This window comes from Anopheles merus, chromosome 2L, assembly GCF_017562075.2.
Source record: "Anopheles merus strain MAF chromosome 2L, AmerM5.1, whole genome shotgun sequence".
In the NCBI taxonomy this organism is placed as follows: domain Eukaryota; kingdom Metazoa; phylum Arthropoda; class Insecta; order Diptera; family Culicidae; genus Anopheles; species Anopheles merus.
In genome coordinates this window covers 3,695,045-3,716,855 of record NC_054083.1, presented here as the reverse complement: position 1 = coordinate 3,716,855, position 21,811 = coordinate 3,695,045, and the positions used below count along the sequence as shown (strand labels likewise).

At 41.6% G+C, this 21,811-nt stretch overlaps 1 protein-coding gene across 2 annotated transcripts; it reads right to left on the bottom strand.

Annotated features, from left to right (window-relative positions):
- Positions 1-20,043: 20,043 nt before the first annotated feature.
- On the bottom strand, positions 20,044-21,617 carry LOC121592942 (serine protease Hayan-like). Of its 2 annotated transcripts, none has more exons than XM_041914882.1 (5): positions 21,327-21,617; positions 21,226-21,254; positions 20,891-21,156; positions 20,723-20,832; positions 20,044-20,653 (listed from the first exon to the last, which is right to left on the bottom strand). In XM_041914882.1, exons 1-5 carry the CDS (start codon positions 21,502-21,504, stop codon positions 20,313-20,315), a joined length of 924 nt encoding a protein of 307 aa, XP_041770816.1. In that variant the 5' UTR covers positions 21,505-21,617; the 3' UTR covers positions 20,044-20,312. The 2 variants fall into 2 exon arrangements, with proteins under 2 accessions (XP_041770816.1, XP_041770817.1); XM_041914883.1 differs by having other exon boundaries at positions 20,891-21,170; positions 21,327-21,388.
- Positions 21,618-21,811: the final 194 nt, after the last annotated feature.

Sequence of the window (21,811 nt, the reverse complement as noted above, 5' to 3'; positions counted from 1 at the left end):
GCTCGGTTCGCCGTACAGCTCAGCAAGCTCGTGGTCCATCCTTCTCCTCTACGCTCCATGCTCGAACACACCGCCAAAGATGGTCCGGAGGATGCGTCGCTCAAACACGCCCAGAGCGTTTGCATCCTTTGCATGGTTCAATTGTATTGATGTCTAATCGGACATAGGCCGTATCGACCGAGCCGTATCGGCCGGGCCGTAACGGCCGGGCCGTAATAATTAAATAAATAAATAAATAAATAAATAAATAAATCGGACGATACCAACAAATTGTGGGAACAAACCAAACATATAAAGGATACGACGAATAAATCGTGAGACGAGCCCAAAAAAATATGGGAACCAACAAATAAACCGGGGCCGGTCTGGTGATACTGTCGTCAACTCCAACGACTTAACAACATGCCCGTCATTGGTTCAAGCCCTGAATGGACCGTGTCCCCATACATAGGACTGACCAACCTGTGATGGTAATCAATCAGTCACAGAAAGCAAAGTCTATGAGTGGTACAGGCAGGCCTTCGCCGGCAACGGTTATTGTTCCAAAGATGAAGAAGAAGATTCGATAAACCGTAGGAAATACTGTAAAAGTGTAAATAAATGACTACAAAAAAAATAACATGACTGCTTAAAAAAGGCAAACTCACATTCGTTTGTTACACTTTAGAGCTTTGATTTTTCATTCCAAAGTGAGATGTTGTTTTCAAATGGAAATCTAGCACTACACAAACTAAGTGCTAGGCATCGATCTTTCGTCGGTTAAGAATCGCTCAATTTACCTGGTCACTCGATGCATTAACCAATTTAAATCATGCTCCAATTAGCAATGGAGCTCAAAAAGGATTTTTATGTTTTTATTGAACAACTAGGAATTAATTTAGTATTATAAACAATGTGGCAGCTGTGCTAAAAGGAATGGCATGGACTATGAAGCCCTCTCGAGTCAAAATTTGTTTACAATACACATTAGATAACGAACAGAACATTTATATATTGTTATTGTTGAACGCATTCCGAACACTTAAAAGTGGAGTCAGTTCCGTTATCGTCATTCCAGGCTCATAAATATCGTCAGCTGAATTTAATAGACGGCACATACAAAGAAGGGGGTTGCGAGAGCCAAATGTTGTTCGGGTTTCAGCGACTGCCAGCATTGGTCGGCGACGGAGTATTCTGGCAGGAATATAGAGGTGAATCCTTGAAAGCAGCTCGGGACAGTCGATGGTTCCGTTTAAGATTCCCGTGATAAATGCCAGTCTGGCGTGCTCAACACGTTCGGCGAGAGGCGGGATCCCAAGCAGCAAACACCTAGTCCTGTAGTCGAGAGGACGCGGCCAATCACGAAGGGCGAAGCGCGTTGCCTTCCGTTGGATGGACTCTAGCCGCGCAAGTGCCCGAGTAGATGCTGGCCACCAAACAATGCTAGCATATTCCAGCAGTGGTTTGATAAGTGCGCAGTACAGTGTCTTGAAACACATAGGATCACGAAGCTCGCGCGTCATGTTTATGACCAAGCCAAGTAGCCGATTGCCACTAGCGACTACTTGGTCTATCTGTTCTTCGAAGGAGAGTGTAGCATCTAGGAGGACTCCTAGATCCTTTACACAGTTCACTCTTTCGAGGTTCTGACCATCAAACGTATAATTAAACAGTGCTGGAGCTCTTGAACGGCTGAATGAGATTATGGCGCATTTATCGATACAGACGCTAGGTGCGTTACGCTTGCACCAGGAGACAAATTTAGTCAAAGTGGCTTGAAGTTGAAGATGGTCCTCGGGCTCACGGGGTACGCCGGAAGAGGCACCGATAGATCTAAATTGGTGGGAGCCCATTCTAATTGCATATGAACGACCACATAAATACGATTTCATCCACTCTACCAGGGGTGGTGATAATCCGAGTCTATGAAGTTTTGCCAGAAGAATGTTGTGGGACACACTGTCAAAAGCCGCCTTAATGTCCGTGTAAATGGCATCAACCTGCATACCATCATCAATGGACTTATAACAGCCGCTAACGAATTGCATCAGATTTGACGTAGTTGATCTCTTAGGCATGAATCCATGTTGGTTGATGCTGATGTATTTGCCGGCAGATGCTATTAATGGTTCATAGATGAGGAGTTCGAACACTTTGACGCAGGCAGCTAAAGAGGTAATACCTCGATAGTTCACTGCTTCGTTTTTGCTGCCCTTTTTGTGGATGGGTGTTAGCCATGAGACCTTCCACAGTGATGGAAAGGTTCCTGTGCGCAGAGATTCGTTAAAAATCTTAGTTAAAACAGGAGCTACCGATACGGCACAACGCTTGAGAATTGTCGCTGGGATACCATCTGGCCCCTCGGAGTGTGACGACTTGAGACGATTTTTTGGGTAACCAAGGTCTCGGTGACGATAGGTAGCTTGACATGAATTGCATTTGCCGGAGTGTTCTCGACTGCGGAAGCAACAGCCTCCGGATGTGTGATGTTAGAGATGAAGCTATCCTCGAAACGCGTGGCGAACAGTTCACAAATATCTAATGGCAAGTGGGCACAATTATCCTTATACCGAATAGTCCCGGGGAGGCCAGTTGACTTGTGCATGTTGGTACTTTCGCAAGCTTCGTTCAGTGTGGCGTATATATCGACGATAGCAGACTCTATTATAACGTCGGTAAAGTGCATGAACACCATTGTAGTAAAGCCGACACGGTGCGGACCGACTAGCGCGCAAATAGTCATAAGCGGCTCGCTTTGTTTTTTTTAGGGCATGCAATGTGCGGTCACCCCACGGCGGTCCGCGATGGGGCTTTTTAATAGGAACACATTCACGCATAAACTCTGAGAAATCGTTCGTGGCATGGTCAATGGATGTGTAGTTTGAGCATTCAAAGGATTGGTTGAAGGAGCAGATTAGTCTCTTGAGTTTAGTAAGGTGCGTAATTGAGCTTTATTTCCGTAACAGTGGTAACGTGATTCATGGACGATGCTGTGATTTCCAAATCAAATTCGAGTGGTGGGTGATAGCAGTCTATTTTTTTATTCGTTTTAATCCGTTTCTTGTCTATCTTCGACGTTTCAATAAGCTCTTCCATATTTTTGACTTCCATGCCTCCTTGAGCTCACATACTTCACATCGAATCATCTTTTGTTTCTCTTCCTTAAGACCAGTATGTTTTTTATGTTAGTCTTAATTTTTGTTTAACTGTACATGGCTGACACATACATTCCATGAACAAACAAAATTTACTGAAACATTGACAGTCATTTTCATCAGCATAAAATTCAAATCGAAACTGGTAACAAAGGGAGTGAGATACAGAATTTACCACTATTCAAAACAGATCACAATGATAAATATCAACATGACTGTACGTAAAAGAATAAACCTTTGTGTTAAACATTTTCGTTTTGTTACATCATTTAAATTATAACAGCAATTTATTGACTATTTACTAAGGATACCATAAATTAGTTTTATATTAATTTTCTTTTTTTTAACTGCTCCAGTCACTGAGTTACGTAATATAATGAATAGGGTAATAATATAAGGCATTAGGGTGTGCACATGTTAAACAACACATTTCCCATGTGCCTCTTAAATACAAAATACTCATGAGGCCCACTTACTGAAGCTGATTCATGTCCTAAAATGGTCTTGGAATTTCATCGGATCCGACATCGGTACTGAAAATGCTACCAAACCTGTACCGGTTTTGGAACTAGCCCCATACCGATCGAACTACCAAAGTCGGTTAGTTGATCCCGAACTCATTCCACAAACTTACACTGAATACATATAGGTCCTGGAAATGATCCTGACCCAATATTTATCCTGGAAGCTTTTTCTATCGTTTCTGGAACTGATCATTAACCCATAGTGGCCCTGGAACTGATCCCAATTATATATCAGAACTGAAACTGATCCTGACACCATAATGGGTTGTGATCAGACATGGAGCTAACAAGTGCAGTGGTTTTCCTTTTTGTTTGTTTGTTGATGCAACATCGGTGGATCTTGCGATAATTACTGATCAGGCTATGTGATACTAAGGCTGCGTGATGTTTGAGTCTGTTTAGCCCTTTAAGTATTTATTTTGAAAATAACTGTGTTTTTTATTCAAGAATATTAACGGAACGCTTTTAAAAAAGAATTATTTGTTATAGCCAAAAACTAAATAAAAATTTTATTTTGATTTAAACTGAACAATTCTGAGCGAGAAAAATATTTCCGTGACATTTTTATAGCTGTATATTTACAATTTTCTCAGAAGAATCGGAAAGTAACGAATAAAAATTAATCTTTCCTTTCTGCTCAAAGAACTCGAAGCCTAGTCATCTTACTGCATACATCCTATGCAAAAAGCAATCTTGCAGCCGCAGGAAAGTAACTCAGCGTCAAACTTCACTAGAGTTTAAGTAAAGAGATTGTAAAGAAATAAAAGGTATTGGAGCAAAATTGCTTTACTGCTCTCTTTTTATTTTTTGACGCTTGACATCTCAAGCGCCTCGAAGTGCTGCGACTCATTGATCAGCACCTGAGCAAAATAGCGCCGCAGAAGACGCTGACGATGTTTCCGAGTATGCCGCAGTTATCAGACTTTATGCAGATAGGACCAGACCTGCTACAAGGCGCCTTATGCGTTGCCGAAATATTTTCCCTGGTGGACGCGGAGCACTTTTATGCTATCGATGTGCTGGACAACATATTAGTATACGTGAACCGTTTGAACAACGAATAATGAATTACGATGTAATTACCGCAACAGTGGATAGTTACGGTTTAACAGAACAATCCAGCCGAGAGGATAAACATGGACAGAACTTTTTCTTTGATGGACCTGGTAGCACCGGGAAGCCGTTTCTGTTCGAAACTATTATTGCGTAAACGGGATGCTAAAAACTAATAATAGGCTCTCGAGGGCCGCATGTGGCCCGTGGGCCGTAGTTTGGAGACCCCTGCTATAGAAGATCGCGCCCTCGATTACGCCCTGCAGGACGTTATAGGAAATCGTCGAACGTTCGGTGATAAGGTGGTGCTGGTATGTGGCGACTTTCGACAGATATTGCCAATCGTTTTGCTTGGTACCAATATCCAGGTCCTGCAGCAGTGCATCCGGCGGAGCATGCTGGGGGGCAAATTTAGGGTATTGTGTTTGCGGGAAAACATGCGTGTGCTGACAGCCCAGACTGTTCAAGATGCTGAAGAGCGGAAAGAGTTCGTAGAATACGACATTCCCGGGATTCGATAAGGCGTATGTCAAGATACCACGGGACTCGATGTTACCTGGAACATATGATCCGAAAGATAAAATAAAAATTTATCGCAAACAGTGTGTATTTTGATAAAAAAAAATATTCCAACCGGTACACCATTCACAATTCTATTTGTAGTACATTAAATAAAGAAAATTATCAAATCCTATACACTGCAATGTTTGTTATAAACAATATTAGCACACAAAAAATTCTTTTACAGAGGATACAGAGGATTACAGAGGACAAAGGAATGACAAAATGATTATTTGAAGTGCAATTCTTATATCGTTGATAAGACGTATATGTCCCAATAAACGTTGCGTTGCCCTGTAACCGGACCATTTTAACTGGTCAGATAAAATATCTCTTGTTTTGTGGATGATATATAGCAGTAAAACAAATGCTTTGAACTAGTGGACGGATGAAATTAAATATTATTCCCAGATTATTATTCAAGTCGATCTGTCACACCGGGTGTTATAAACACAATGCTCTTAGACTGTCATGCAGGGACCTGCTGAAATCAATTGCTCCTAGTCAATAATCCATTGCTCGTAATGAAAAATAGAGGATGCTAATTAAGAATCAATTGCGACTATTAAAAAAAAGTATGCCGCTAGTCTAAACTCAATTGGAAAACCCTGTATTATCAGGAAGTTTTATTGTGTCGTACTTCCATAGAAAGCTCGCTTCGAAATGCCCATCTACCAACCGAACATTCGAGGAAAGAATTTTAAGCGCATGTTCTTCGTCATCCGAGTGCAATTGTTTCATTAGTTCATACTCCTAGCGATTCTAAAGAGAAGTATTCTTTTAGAGCCAGATCCATCTCATCGTCTTTTTTTTTAATGCAGGGGCAGATATGGACGTTCATAAATGTATTTCCGTCGTACCGGTTACAATCTGATACGTTACTTGAGCATGACCCGTAAACCACCCATCCAAGTTGGGTTTTTGATCCTGACGGCTCGTTTGCTCCTCTTTCGACCGTTTTAAGGGATCTGCTCAAGAAGCAATTTTAAATACCAATTAGGACCTTTGCAGAATCATTTTGATATAATGGTAGTGGAAGACCTCTCAAATGGCTGTACTGAGTCACTAATTGCGTTGGTTCTACTGATTGATCACATAAGCCAAGGGTACGAACTGAATGGACCGTGTTCATGTCATATACGATAGATGACCCAACGCCAAATATCTTAACAGATAATTCTACGGACTCGTCTTCAACCCTGCTTTGGTTACCGGTCCATGATATGCACAATGGACGATGCTTGCCACTGTTTCAACAAGTCATGCTCCATAAACGTTGCCGACGATCCGTCATCTAAAATAGCGATAGTATCAACCTTCCTCCCATTCCCATGTAACATAACCGGCACATACTTGAACATAACTCCTCCGGAAGTAGCAGAGTGCACGTTACAGCTGGTGTTGACTCGACTCAATTCTGGCGGGATGTGTGATGATATTTGGTTGCTAGCGGATGAGTGTAATAACTGATGATGACGGCGTTCGCACCCATTAAATCCGCACAACGTAGTTACTGAGCATGCACCTGGGTGTTTGCGGAGGCACGTTCTACACAGTGACGCACGCTTTATAGTTGTCCAACGCGAACTCACACTCATGCCTAGGAACCTGCTGCAGTTGAACACGTTAGGACATTCATCCCTACACGCAGAGCAACGCCAATTGTTGCCCTCAGTTGTAACTGGTTGTGATGTTGTTACTTCTGTCTGACCTGTGGAATGAATGGTCTGATGAGCGTACTTACGGTCGTACTGACGGATATTATTGTCATGTTTCACCTCCCTACGACCGCTAGTATGCTTTACACCTCGACTGGCTGCGCGTACAAGCTCCTTCACCCACTCGTTGAAAACTGCCAGCGTGGTATGGGTACAGCGGTTCTGGTAATAGTACCAGTTCAGCCTTATATACGGCGGCAGCTTGTCCACCAGCTCCTCCAGCAGGGGTTAACCATCGAAATAGCTGTGCAGTCCAGATCCCATTATCGATGCACAGAAGTTCCTCACAGCGACACCATAATCCACTGAGGCGTCAAACCGGTCTTCCTTCGGGGGCGGCATACGGAGAATATTGGCCATTAGCGTGTTCACCACTAGTTCTGGACGGCCGTAGCACTCTTTCAAAATCTTGATCGCTTCAGGGATACTATCGGGTTATAGCAAACAACTAGCAACTGCTTCACGAGCCTTTCCCTTCAAAGACGCCTGCAGCCGCAGCATATTTTCATCGTTTGTGTAGCCGCATATCGCCGTAGAGTGTTCAAAATTTGAAATGAACGCCATCCAATCCTCAGGGTCACTACCGAAGACAACCAGTTGACGACTCGTACATTTTCGCGCTGACACTTGACTCTAGTTAAACAACGGAAAGTCTGCCGAGTAACTATGCGCTGTGGGGTGTGGTGTTGTCCTTTCTGGTATCACTGCCACAAAGCTAACGGCTGGTCTGTACTGGTTAGCTAGCCTTTCATCGGGTCTCGCGATTGGGCTTGTAGAAGGACGACATGATTCTTCCAGTATGCGATTTTTCTCCGCCATACGACGTCGCTCACACCGTTCGATCGCGAGCAGTCTCTCTTCAAGCAGTTGTTGTTCGCACTGCTTATCGATCCGATGAAGTTCCTCTTCAATCGCTGTAGATTTCACGTTCGGTTTTTTACATGTCACAGGTGGCACTTCGACGGCGTGGGAGGTAGAGATGGCTATCTGAACGCATCGGTGGCAGGAATGTTAAATTCCTGTGGTCGTTGGTCCAGCTCTCCGACACGATCCGTATTATGCAGCCACTCCTCTATTTCCTGCTCCTTTTCAGCAATCGAAGACGTCGATTCCACAACAACGTCTGCTATCTCGCGTTCGATTGCCGCTAGCTCGCGTTTAGCAACGCGGGCTCTCACCAACTCGTTCAGGGTGTCGTTTCGCGGTTTTGATGATGCCCTCGACGATGGTCTCGATAACGCCCGTCCAGTGTCCGCAGGCCTAGAAGTAGAGTTGGCCAACGAATCTGCACTGGTTCTGCCGAATTTGCCAATACTGCTTGGCCTTCCAACGGAGGGGGCAAGCGGCTCCAGCGCTTCGAATAGAGGCTCTCCTTGATGAAAGATCGGCGTACGGGACATTCTACAGGCTTCACTATTCTCACTCGCGACGATGCGTTGGCGACTGGCACTAAAACAACGCGTTATTAATCGCAAGCGCGTTTTTTTTAAAAAATGTTGCAACTGCAACTCCGTCGGCTCCGCGACGGCGGCGAACAAGATATAACGACCGTTTTACTAACGAACAAATCTTTATTTTATTTAAAACGGATCGACTGATTATAAGAACACAAGTTTAGATTTTAGTAGTTTTAAAAAACGCGGTCTACCGTTAGCTAACTTTTTGAAGACACCGTTTATCTGGGCCGGTCTGGTGGTACAGTCGTCAACTGGTACGACTTAACAACACGCCCGTCATGGGTTCAAGTCCCGAATAGACCTTGCCCCCATACGTAGGACTGAATATCCTGCTATGCTAACAATAAGTCACTGAAAGCCAAGCTCACTTCACTAGTAGGTTTAAGCAGGCCTTGACCGACAGCGGTTGTTGTGCCAAACAAGAAAAAGAAGTTTGTCTGCGCACCGTGAATTATTCCTTTTTTCCCGCGATGGCCGTTGCGCCATCGCGTTACGCAGCGAACGTTGCCCTTTCTTAGATGTTCGAAAATTCGAAGATCGACCTCGTCACCCGAAACGTCTAAACCTATCTCCTGTCATTTTTGCTTGTTTATATTCCGCATGCCATAATAGAGGGCACGCGGTTTGTCGGCACGGTTATTTGTAACAGGCAGAATTGCACTCCGAAAAAGGAAGATTTCCAATACAAACAACCGGATGTTTGTTAATAGTAGAAAAGCAGATTGCACAGTCCATTATGAGAGAGAGTATCGATCAATTAAGTGAGCAGTGAGAGTGAACGGAGAGGACACTGATTAATGAGCTGGTGCGAAATACTCCCTGAGTGTATTAAGCAGGGTAATTACACTGAACCGCAGTCGCCGATGAAACAGAAATCACGTAGAAATACAATTCAGGAACGCGTTCTCGTAGAAATTATCGTACAATGCAGGAACAAAACGCTTCAACACAGCAAAACTCGCGACAGAAACAGCCTCACAAAACTCAAACACGAACGGTTTCAGAACAAAAATCACACCAAAAACAGACAGCACACAGAAGCAACGCAGAAACACATCCAAACGCTTTAGTGTACAGTGAGTGAGTATCGTATATAGACATCATTGGTCTGCGGCTCTCCTATGTAGCAGAAGCCTACAAAGGGATCGAGCAGGCGGCAGAGAGCCTCGGATTGCAGATAAACGAGGCAAAGACCAAACTGATGGGGGCAACATCAGCTGGCCTACCAATAAATAGTCAGAATCTACGTTGCCGTGACGTACAGATAGGTGAACGAACTTTTGAAGGTGGACGAAGTCGTCCCAGAATTCACCTATCTGGGGTCAAAGGTCAGCAACGACAACACCATGGAAGCTGAGTTGAGCGCAAGGATGCTGGCTGCCAACCGGTCATTCTACAGCCTGAAAAATCAGTTGACCTCAAAGAACCTGTCGCGACGGATGAAGATGGGACTATATAGTACCTATATAGTTCCGGTACTCACATACGCCTCTGAGACATGAACACTGTCCAAATCTGACGAAACCCTCTTAGCTGCGTTCGAGAGGAAGATGCTCAGAAGGATACTTGGCCCCGTATGTGTTGAAGAATAATGGAGGAGCCGCTGGCAGACGAAGGCGCGAAACCGTGAGCGGTTTCAGACACTCCTGAGGCAGGCCAAGACCGCAAAGCGGTTGTAGCGCCGGATAAGTAAGTAAGTACATATATGCAATTATGTGAAATTCAAGAACTTTTAGAGTTTTTAAATAAACATACACATAAAAAACACAAATCGTGTTGTTTATTTCATTGATGACGCCTTGCTTGAAAATAAAACGCAAAGAAAAATAATCAATGGCACTGTGGCATAACGAAGCAGCTTAAGCACTATTTGAAAGACCCACCTGGAATTATGATACTGTTTATCTACTGCAAGCAGCGATCTTCGGCATGCCAAAATTAGCTTCTTAAGCAAATTTGGCTGTTGGGGAAATAGTTCACCAATTCCTTCAACAGATGGCTCTTGTTCCGCTTCTAAAAACTGCCATAAATGCACTGGCCAGCGTAGTTTTGGCAGAGTCTACGCTGTTTTTTGCCTCGGTTTTGACGTTTCAAAGAATGTTTACGTATGCCTATTTTGCCCCGCGTGGCAAAATTGCTCCTCGTTAAACTTCAACATTTATTTTATTTATTTATTTAACATGTTTTTTCATGTTTGTAAAGTTATTTTTATTCTAGGTGGAAATTTTAATCCACAGATAAATTATGTAGGCATACAATAATGTAAGAATAATTGAGTTTTGTGACATATTCAAAGGAATATTCAATAAACTGCTTAACATACCCATTTTGCTCCGCTTTCCCTAAATCATTTGATAAATATTTAAAAAAAATGGGGTACAGTATCGGACAGAAAGATAGGACCCTTGTTTTTTCAACGCAGCATGCACCCGTTGGGCCAGGTTTATTGTGGTTTGTATGTGTTTGTGTGTGCATGTGTGTGTGCGTGTGTGTGTGCATGTGTGTTTGTGTGTGTGTGTGTGTGTGTTTGTGTGTGTGTGTGTGTGTGTGTGTGTGTGTGTGTGTGTGTGTGTGTGGTGTGTGTGTGTGTGTGTGTGTGTGTGTGTGTGTGTGTGTGTGTGTGTGTGTGTGTGTGTGTGTGTGGTGTGTGTGTGTGTGTGTGTGTGTGTGTGTGTGTATGTATGTTTGAATGTGTATTGGTGTGTGTGTTTGTTTCACAAGTATGTCGTTTCGGATAGATTTGTAAGTAGTTTTTTGTTGTTTATTGGGTTAGGTTTTTGATGTAATAAGCAGGACCACCGCCCTCGCGATCAGTGTTTTTTCGATATATTAACAATTTTACGGTCTTCTTTCGCCGTGGTCTTCTGAGGACGTCTGGTTGACTTGCGCGTTTCGGTTGTCCAAGCGCGTTTTGGTTGTCTAAGCACGTTTCGGTTGTCCGAAGCGCGTTTGCCACAAAAGTGCGCGATCGTTCCATTATGAACTCGATCGTTTTGCGCTTAATGCCAGCAGCAGCCAGTCGCTTTATCATATGGTGCTGATAATCGGTACAATGTTTACTTCGACCCATTGTTACTAACATTGCTTGCTTGGACCGTCAAGAACGCGCTGGTTAAAAAGTTGGACACGGCTCATCCCGTGCTCAGCCTGCGTTCTGCTTCTACACGTGATGAATTACATCGTTGTAGAGCAGTGATAAAAGTGTATGGATAAAAACTATCTATGAGTAAGCGAGTGAGCGTCAACCCATTTAAATCGAGAACAGAATACTGCCGCGCTCATGAAACAAAACGCCCATTGAAAAGAACAACTGCGCGCAAGCTCAATGCACGCACAAAGTTTCCTATGCACACACCAGCTTCAACGCAGAGATGCACGCTGGCCTTTCAATGTCGTGCACTGGAGAAACACCTGTGAGGGAATGCCGAGTTCATTGCTATATTGCGCGTTTCCATTTCGCACCGCTGTCGCACAATCATGAAACAACACACCTGCGTTCTCGTCCGAAGAACATTCGCTGCTATCGATGCAAACTGTGTGCACGCACGCTGTTTCACATGATAACACACATAATCAGAATGTTTTGAACGCAATATGAAACCATGCCCAGCTACGTTTCTTCAGAAAAAAATCCGCGCACTCGCACACACACACACACACACACACACACACACACACACACACACACACACACACACACACACACACACACACACACACACACACACACACACACACACACACACACTCGCACACACACACACACACACACACACACACACACACACACACACACACACACACACACACACACCACACACACACACACACACACACACACACACACCACACACACACACACACACACACACACACAAACACACACACACACACACACACACACACACACACACACACACACACACACACACACACACACACACACACACACACACACACATAAACTTGTCCAAACGGGTGCATGCTGCGTTGAAAACACTAGGGTCCTATCATTCTGTCCGATACTGTACCTTCACTAAATACTGAACTCGATGGGTATCGATTTCATGTAGGGGTATAAAATAAATAGTTGTACTGTTAGTTTTACGTGAGCGCCTATCGATTTTTTTTTCGATTGAAAAATGGTGCTGAGGCCGTGCGTCTGGCGTATGTGTGGCGCGTCTAAACCTGTGACAGCGCGCTTAGGCGAGTGGTAGAAAGAATAATAGGGACCGGGTAGTTCGACGAGCTGTTTGACAAATTTGCCGTAGGAAGGAAAAAGAAGGCCTGAGAAAAAGTGCGAAAGGCAATGATTTCTTTGCACAGCGAAGGCTTTGCCCAGCGGGCCGACGAAATGTTTAGCGTTGCTAGAAACCGTATAAAAAAACTGTATTACTTTTTTATGTTTGAACTATTTACCCGTTTATTAACACGAAAAACATAATAAATAATTAAACAAGACAAAATTAAACTTAAAATGGGCCGCGCGCACGACCCGCACCGTTAGCCCTACCGGGATCCCTGCTCGACATGTAGCCTGTTACACATTCACTGGGCAGGTGTGTTCTCCACACACTTAGCGCGCATCGCTAAGTGCGGCGTGGTAGTGTGCGTGAGCGCAGTGTCGATCCCTGGATGTAGACCAGCAGCAGCTCAACTGCTACGGCGAATCCAGTGCTCGGTACGTCTATACGCGACAACTTTATTCGTAATTTACCCGAAAACCCTTTTGACCGCTAAGTCATCAACAACCGCTATTTACGTGGAATTAAATTGAGTAGCAATTACATCCCAAACTCAATCGAAACCCAACTTCCATCTCAATCCCAATCCTAATAGCAAACGAATCGCAATCGAATCCCAATCCCAATCGAATCTTCACATGATATCCGATCCGGTTAGAATCTTTCAAACAGGATCAGTTCTGATAGAATCTTTCTAGCTTGAAATATACAAACCGTATACAGTTTGTTCCCGAGTTACGCGGTTTGTGCGTTCCCGAGGAATCCGCCTAACTCGAATATCCGCATAAGGTCGAAAATATACGGACCAGAATGCCGGTGCGTGTATTTTTGGCCTTCTTCTTCTTTTTCTTTGACGAGAAAGGATGTGTCCTCCTATGTTCTATCAGACTTAGGTCCGATTTTCCATACTCAGAGGCTTACTTTCTCTATTATAAGCTTCGACTGTCCTGAGTCATTTGCTTTTAGCTCGTATCTGTTTTTGTATGTAAGGTGTATTGTGAAATTTGTGTTCTTTTATCGGTATGTTGATGTTTATGGTGTGGTGTTCGATTCTTGTTGTTCCGTTTTAGGTTGTTTTTATATTTTCATTTTGCCTCTTTCATAAATTGTATTATTTGTTTTATAGTTCTTCTACTCCTTTCTTTCCAATTCGTTTTGAAAGTATCCCATGTTACTCTAGGATATGCTGCTCTTTCGTTGTTATATTACAGGCAGTGGAATCTTTTGTGGCGGCCCGTTTCTGGTGTTTGGTATATCAAACAATTTCTCTCTTCCTTTATTTTCATAACAGATAGCCAGTATTTGGACATGTCATGTCCTGTTGGGATTTTATTTGTTGTTTTTATCTCCTCTGCTGTTAGTGGTATCTCTGAGTACAAGGATTTAGTGTCGAACTCCTGTTGGAATTCCTCAATTTTTTCCCTTTCTGCGTGCATTCTGTTTGGTACCATTCTTTTGTTTGTCTTAGCATTTTTATTGTATCTTGTTGTTTGCATCACTTATTCTTAATATGTTTGTTATAGTATTTTGACTTTCGGTACCCTTTTTGGCCAAATCATTGGCTTTTTCATTACCTTCAATGTTTAGGTGTGCCGGGATCCATCTGATGTCTGCATTTAATTTACCACTTTTTTCCAAAATGCTGTAAATTGTTACTTCAATGTGCTGTTTTTCTTGGACATTTTTTATGATTTTGCATGCTGTTTGGGTGTTTGTATATAGCACTGGGTTTTTTTTTTTTTATATTATTTGTTACCGCTATCTCTAGAGCTTTTTCAATAGCTGTGATTTCGACTGATGCAATTGATACCGTTTTTTTTTTAATTTGAATTTTGTAGCGATGTATTGATTTTGTTTGTTATATGGTTTTATGTAAATGCCAATGCCACATTTTTCCTCAATTTTGCTGCCATCAGTGAAAATTAACGGGTTTGTTTTTTTAATGTTTCTGATTTCTTTTTCAAATTTTTGTTTTAGGATTATTTTGCCATGTCTGGTAGTTTTGTTAATGTCTGTTTCTGTTTCACCTTGGATAGATATCTTTTTTTCCAAGTCATTTACCCGTATTTTTGCCATTTCATCGGTAATGTCTTTTTGTTCGGTGAATATTTTTTCCCAATAAGTTTTTTTTCCTTTCTGGTATTGTACTTCTGTTGTATTTTGTCTGTTCTCGGTGAATTTGAGAGTATGCTATAGTTTTTAGTGTTTTTTTTTGTTGCTATATATTTGGATCTGATTGTTAACGGTATTTCTGCTACTATTGTCATGATTGAGTTTGTGGGTGTGGTTTTGGTGCAGCCTGTTATTTTTCAGAGTGATTGGTTTGCTATGGTTTGGAGTGACTTTTTTTGTGTTTTTGTTGCGTTTCCTATGTAAAAGGCCCCTTGTTCCAAAATTCCTCTGATTATGGCTCTGTGGACTACTATTATTTTTTCGGGCTTATAGTTCTTCAGTCGGATTATGTTCAGTCTTTTTCTGGCCTTGTTTTTTAGATCTTCTATTTCTATCGGTAGTTTTAGTTTGTTTATTTCCTCTATGAATATGTTTAGGGATCTTTTTAGTTTTGTTTGTAGTTCTTGGGCAGTTTTGGGATTTTGTATAATGATGAAATCATCTGCATATTGCAATAATTGATTACCATTTATTTGTTTGTGAATTTGACTAGTATATATGTTAAATAAAGTCGGTGATAATACGTCCCCTTGTGGTAATCCGTCTGAGGTCAATTTTCTGATTGTTTTGTTTTCAGAAATCATTTCTATTGTTCGGTTATTTAGGAATGCTGCGATCCATCTGATTACTTCCAATGATATTTGGTTTTTTTTTAGAGTTTTTATCATTTTTTCTGCGTCTACGTTTTTATATGCATTTGATAAATCCACATATATGACTCCGGTAAGGGTTTTGTTTCGCTTGTTGCTGTTTATTTCGTTTCCCAAGTATGTGATGCATTGGTTTATTGAATGATTTGCTCTGAGTCCAAGATAAGTTACTGGTATTATCTTGTTTATAGCACAGTAATTTTTGTAACACAGCCATATTTATTATTTTTGTTCGTGTTGGGAGTAGTGAGATCGGTCTATAGTTTTTGTATCGTTTATGTCTTTTCCCGGTTTGGGTATCGCTATCACTTTGATTTTTTTATACTTTTTTTTTATTTTACCCTTTTTCCACATTTCATTTGCTTCCGCTATCATCACACGTCGGGATTCTGCATTTATGTTTTTTTAAATTTCGTATGAAATGTTGTCATAACCGGGGGCTGTGTTTTTCTTTTTTCTCAACAGTTGCTGCCATGTATCTTCATCTAGTATGTTCTCTGGCGTTGGTATGTTTTTATATAAATTTATATCCCCTTTTGTGTTGTTTTTAAAATTGTCGTTCAAGAATTTTTTTTGCCTCCTCCATGTTGTTTTCAATTAAATTTTCTTTTTTGCTGTTCTCTTGTTTACCTTCCATTCTTTTGGTCAGTTTCCATAGTTCGTCAAGGCTGGTTAGTGAGTCAAGGAGTCTAGTTTTTTTTTTTCAAAATTTGTAATTTTGTTCAGGCGTTTTTGGAGTCGGAATTGTGCTAGTGTTTTTTTTTAATTCTATCTCGTTATTCGCAGTTTTATTCTGATTGAATATCTTTCTTTTTTCTTTTTTTTTGTTGCCATGCCTTTTCGGTGGCTGTGTTCCACCAGATCTTTGGCTTTTTGAAGGTCATTTTTGTGTGTTTTTTTTTTAATAATCTGCGATATTTTGTTGCATATTTGGTGGCTTGTATTGTTCTTTGTTATTTTTATAGCCTTTATTTCTTGATATGCCTTATTTTTATTGATTCGTTTTATTTTTATGGCGGATATATTTTCTTGGATTGTCGTGATAATTGTTTTGTGGTGAGTTGCCCCCATGTGGTGTTCTAGTACTTCCCTTTGGCATTTGTCTATTAAATTTTCTGTTATTATGGTAAGGTCTATTGCTGTGGCTCTTTTATTGGGGTCTGTTGGTACGAAAGTTATTTCGTTTTCGTGTAGTAGAACGAATTTAGATTCTTCAATTTCATCGATCAACATTTTACCTTTACGTATTAAAAACTTCCTCGGGTTTTCCACAAGCCACGAGGATTTCTTTTATTTCTGCGTTAGAAATCTTAGCCAACACATCGAGGATTTTCAGCACTTGTGTATTGTCCTCCATTTTGATGGGGACGTTGAACTCGGTACCATCGTACAAAATGCCATGTTTCCCATCATGGGCTTCCACAAATTGCCTAGCATGGATTGGATCTTTCATTTCCACGCTAATAATAGGTGCCATATTTAAAACCTGCACCTTCTCTAGTTTATATGTTTCTAACTTTAATACATTGGTAAGAATTTTGATCGCTTCAGCCCTGGATGGCTTTTTCGGTATCTGCGAAAAATCTACCCGAAAAGTAGCGTTTTGTTTCGCGGATATTCTGTTTCGCCTTCTTTTTGGAGCTATTCACTGGGTTGTTTGGGTTTAACGAGCTATCACTTTGACTTGTAATCACGAACTGTCGTATTTTGCGATTTTCGGCCAAAATACAATGGATTACTCGGTACTTTTCATTAAATTTATTATTTATTTATTATTTATTTATTTTTCAATAATCAACGGGCCGTATGGCCCAATTAAGATGTAACAGTTCATTAAAAAAATACGTAACAAAAACAAGATTTGCATCGCTATTCACTGCAGCCACGGCAAAAGCTGGAGACGTTCCTTGAAGCACTGAGTTGAGATGTCGAAGTCGAAGCAATCCGAGACAGTGTTGAAGACAGCCGACATGGGGAACATAGGGTCCGACCGACCAGCACTGGAACGGGGTTGAGCGAGCCGTAGAGTTTCTCTAGACCTAAGTGTTCGGGATGGTGCATAGATATCGACTCGATGCAACAAAGGCGATGAGTCGATAGAGCCATTTAGCTATCCAGCGGTGAAAGAGCACTGTGTATTGCGTCTTCTAACCGAAAGAGGTTCTAGGCCTAGAAGACGGCACCGCGCAGCATACGGAGAAAGATTATTGCAATCCTGCCAGGGAAGTAGGCGAAGGGCATATCGCGTGAGCTTACGTTGAATCACCTCAAGTCAAGCAATTGAAGAAGCAGTAGTTGGGCTCCTGACTACGCACGAATATTCAAATAAAGTTAAAACTAGAGTCAAGCAGAACGCCCAGGTCTTTGTCATGATTCTGTCGATTAACTGCAGTGCCGTCCATGAAGTAGGTACCAGTGACTAGGCTCCTGCATCGACTGAAAGACACACAGTAGCATTTCTCGATGCAGATAGTCAGTCCATTACGCTTTCACAACGAACAGAAAATATCGATACAGTCTTGCAGGAATGTACAATCACCTGTGTTGTGAATAGGCGCAAACATTTTTGCGTCGTCGGCAAACAGACTGATACTGTCGGGAGGTAAAGCGAGGGTAACATCGTTGATGAACAATATGAAGAGAAGCGGGCCAATATTGCTTCCTTGTGACACACCCGACCTGCTGACTATTTCTTTGGGCATGTGCTTATCAATTTTCACGATGTATGTGCGATTAATTAGGTAAGACTTAAGCCACTGCACGAGCGAGCTGGGAAATCCTAGCTTATCGAGTTTAGCGAGAAGAATTGCGTACGGAAGAGAGTCGAATGCTGCTTTCAGATCTATATAAATTGCATCGACTTGAGCTCCGGCATCAATTTGACTAGTGCAATAGGTTACAAATTCGACCAGGTTCGTGGTAGTCGGCTTTTTTGGAACGAATCCATGTTGATACGGGCTTAGGTAGCTGCGGCATGCATGTAGCAGATTTTTGTATATCACTGGTTCGAACACCTTGGCAATGGCGCACAAAGATGTAATACCCCGGTAGTTGATGGCATCTGTCCTGTCGCCCTTTTTGTAAACAGGAACCATCCAAGAATTCCTCCATGTTTTGGGAAAGTAGCCATTGGCTAGCGATGCATTGAACATTTTTGCAAGGATAGGTGCTACTGTTGTTTGACAGCGTTTCAGCACGGTAGAAGGAATTCCGTCGGGTCCAGGAGCGAAGGAAGGCTTTAGTTGCGTTATGGCAGATAAAACGATCTCACTGTCGATGAAAGGAGTGCTCATGTTAATTGCGCCAGCCGGAGTGTTGACGAGAGCAGCATCAATGGTATCGGTATCATTCATGGCCGGTGAAAAGCAATCTGCGAAGCGATCCGCGAAGAGATTGCACATTTCATAAGTGTTGGCACTTGTTGCTCTTTTGTACGTAATGGATTTCGGTGTATGCGTGGATTTTGTTTTGCTGTTGTAGAAGCGCCAAAACGAGTCAGGCTTCCTGCAGAGGTTACGTTGAATTTTACTCAAATATCTGCCATATCGAAACCTGTTATAGCTGCAGTATAAAGAGTGCGTGTCAAAGTAGATCGAGCGAGATCTTTGGCAGCGGCGCGTTTGGTAGTGACGATAAGCAGCTCTTTTTACACGTTTGAGTGTGCGGTCCGCCAGGGGGGGGGGGGGGGGGTTAGGTTTAGGACGCTGAACTGGGACGCATACAACAAAGGCTTGCAGCATGAAGGACGAGAATGAACATACTGCTTCGTCAAGTGAAACAAAATTGGAACAATGAAAGCTATTGTTAAACATTGATATCATGTCGTTCAGTTTCACATAGTCAGCTTTAGCAAAGTTATAACGATAAAATGCGGTTGTCGTCGAGTTTTGTCGAGTCGTCGAATTGCGTCGGGTCGACGAGTTACTACGTATATTGAAGTCAAACGCCGGATGGTAGGAGTCAAGAGGTACAAGCGGAACAACACTTGGAAAGACAGGCGAACACAATTTAGCTGCAGCATTGTTAGCATAGAGCAGGTCAAGCATGCGTCCGTGCGAATTATTGATGTGATTAAGTTGCACTAATCCGCTAAATTTAAATCCATCCACAAAGGTGTTGTTGGCCAGTGGGCGCGCAGTTGGTTCATAGTGCGTGATTGATGCTGGCGAGGACGAAGGATCAGCTGTGGACCAGCTTATGCTAGGCTGATTGAAATCGCCAATAAAAAAACAGCAGATCCGAAGGCTTCAGTGTGAGAGTGAAGCCGCTGATACAATCATGTAGAGAGCGAAGAGTCGATATCTCGGAGCTAAGCTGCGGTGGAATGTATACTACCATGACGTACAGATGTGCGTTATTGCAGGCGACGCGCACACAGATATACTCGATATTACTTAGTACTTTTATACACCTTATCATTTATTTGATATGATTCGTGCAGAAAATTCTGATATTTTTGGATTTTAAGTGGATAAAATTTATCAGAGAACCGCTTAACTCGGGAACAGACGGTATATACATACAGGCAAACAAAGAAATTTTCATTTTTATTTATAATAGAACATGTGTTACAGATACGCAACCGTATTTGTTTAAACAACCATCTTTTATTTACCTGTTTAAGTTTTATATTAAATTATCGATTTTGTTAATCAATGATTTGATAATATTGTAATGACTACCATTTCATACTTTTATATTACAGGGAACCGTGGAAATCTTAGTTAAATTTACTAAATCACTATCAACTTAGTACAAATGTTGTACATCAAACCTAACCAGTTTGTATGCACTACTTTCTACAGAAGTTCAAAATGGGGCCATACGATTGCTTCAATCCAATCCAAAAATGATGAAACCCGATTAAACACCTCAATTTGCACATTACAATCATCAATATGAACTGTGGGCATCCCTACCACGTAAACTGTGTTACCGAGGGTCATAAACAATGGTCCTGACGAACGAGGTTCACAAAACTCAATCATGGTACTATTTTTCTTGTCCTTGACACATAGTTGTGTTTCAGATACTCCGCGATCAAATTCTGGTATGATTACTTTATTTTTCGAAAGCTCCTCGCGACATTCCTTCCTCGTTATGACTGGAACATCAAGCCAACGAAATGCAGGATTTTGTTCTATAATTATTTAGATCGAGATATTAATTTTTGGAAATGCTATATAATTCTAAATTGCTTTAGACTTACCAGGATGATACTTAAACCATTCGCCCAAGTAAACTTTGTTATTGCGCAGCTTTGCTTCAGACCATAGACAAGCAACAATACTTTGACCATTTTCCATCACCGTTTCACGACTGTAGCAAAATATCGATCGATTAAGTATACTGAAAAACATCAATTTTACTCACGTACATTGGATTGCGCAACTTCACAACGGCTAGATTATGGTACACTGGTTCTTCCTCTAGCTTAGGATGATAAAAAATTTTGTTTATGTACCGGCGACCGCCTTCGTAATAAAATACGTGTTCCGCCTCGATTAAAACAAACATATGACTCGAGGGATGGTCATCAAGCGGTTGCATAAGTTTCAGGCACATCGCTGGTGCTAGCAAAAAATCAGCGCTTATGAACACCGCGGAACAAAAGTATGGTTCTTCGGTAGAAAATATCTTCACCTGACGAAATAAAGCTGTATACATGAAGTGAAACAAAACAACTCATTTAAATCACTCATAATGTCTTACCGGAAAGAGCATATTTGACAAGGGACATTCTGTAAAAATCAAATCAAATTGTATTCTGTCGGATAGAAGTACTAATGCGAATTATAAGATAAATTAAATACTTTTTAATGCAGGTCGTAGTCGGTTAGGATGATCATTATTAAACAAATGTAATGCATGATATCGCATGTAATCCGATGAATTAACATGGGTAATGTTGAAAAGTTTTCGAACTTCTGCTTCAGAGTAAGCGACTTTTAGGCAGACAATGAAACAGAGAAATGTTACACCTTTTTTCATGTTAACACTTGTGCGACTGAATCGCTTCACTCTAAACTATTCACTCTAACTGAATTTAGATTTAGGAATCTCCTACAATATACCTCAGTCGAAACTGTTTTGAAATTACACGGGAATGAATCTCTTATCAATGCAATACAAACCAAAAGTGGTATATATGATTCTTATCATTTCTGATGCATACAATATGAACTGGTCAATCTCAATTTTTCAAACATTGATAGGAGGTTCATTCCCCTGTTATTTGAAAACATTTTCGTTTGAGGAATATTGTTCCAAATTCAAAATTATTGTGCTAAATTCAGTT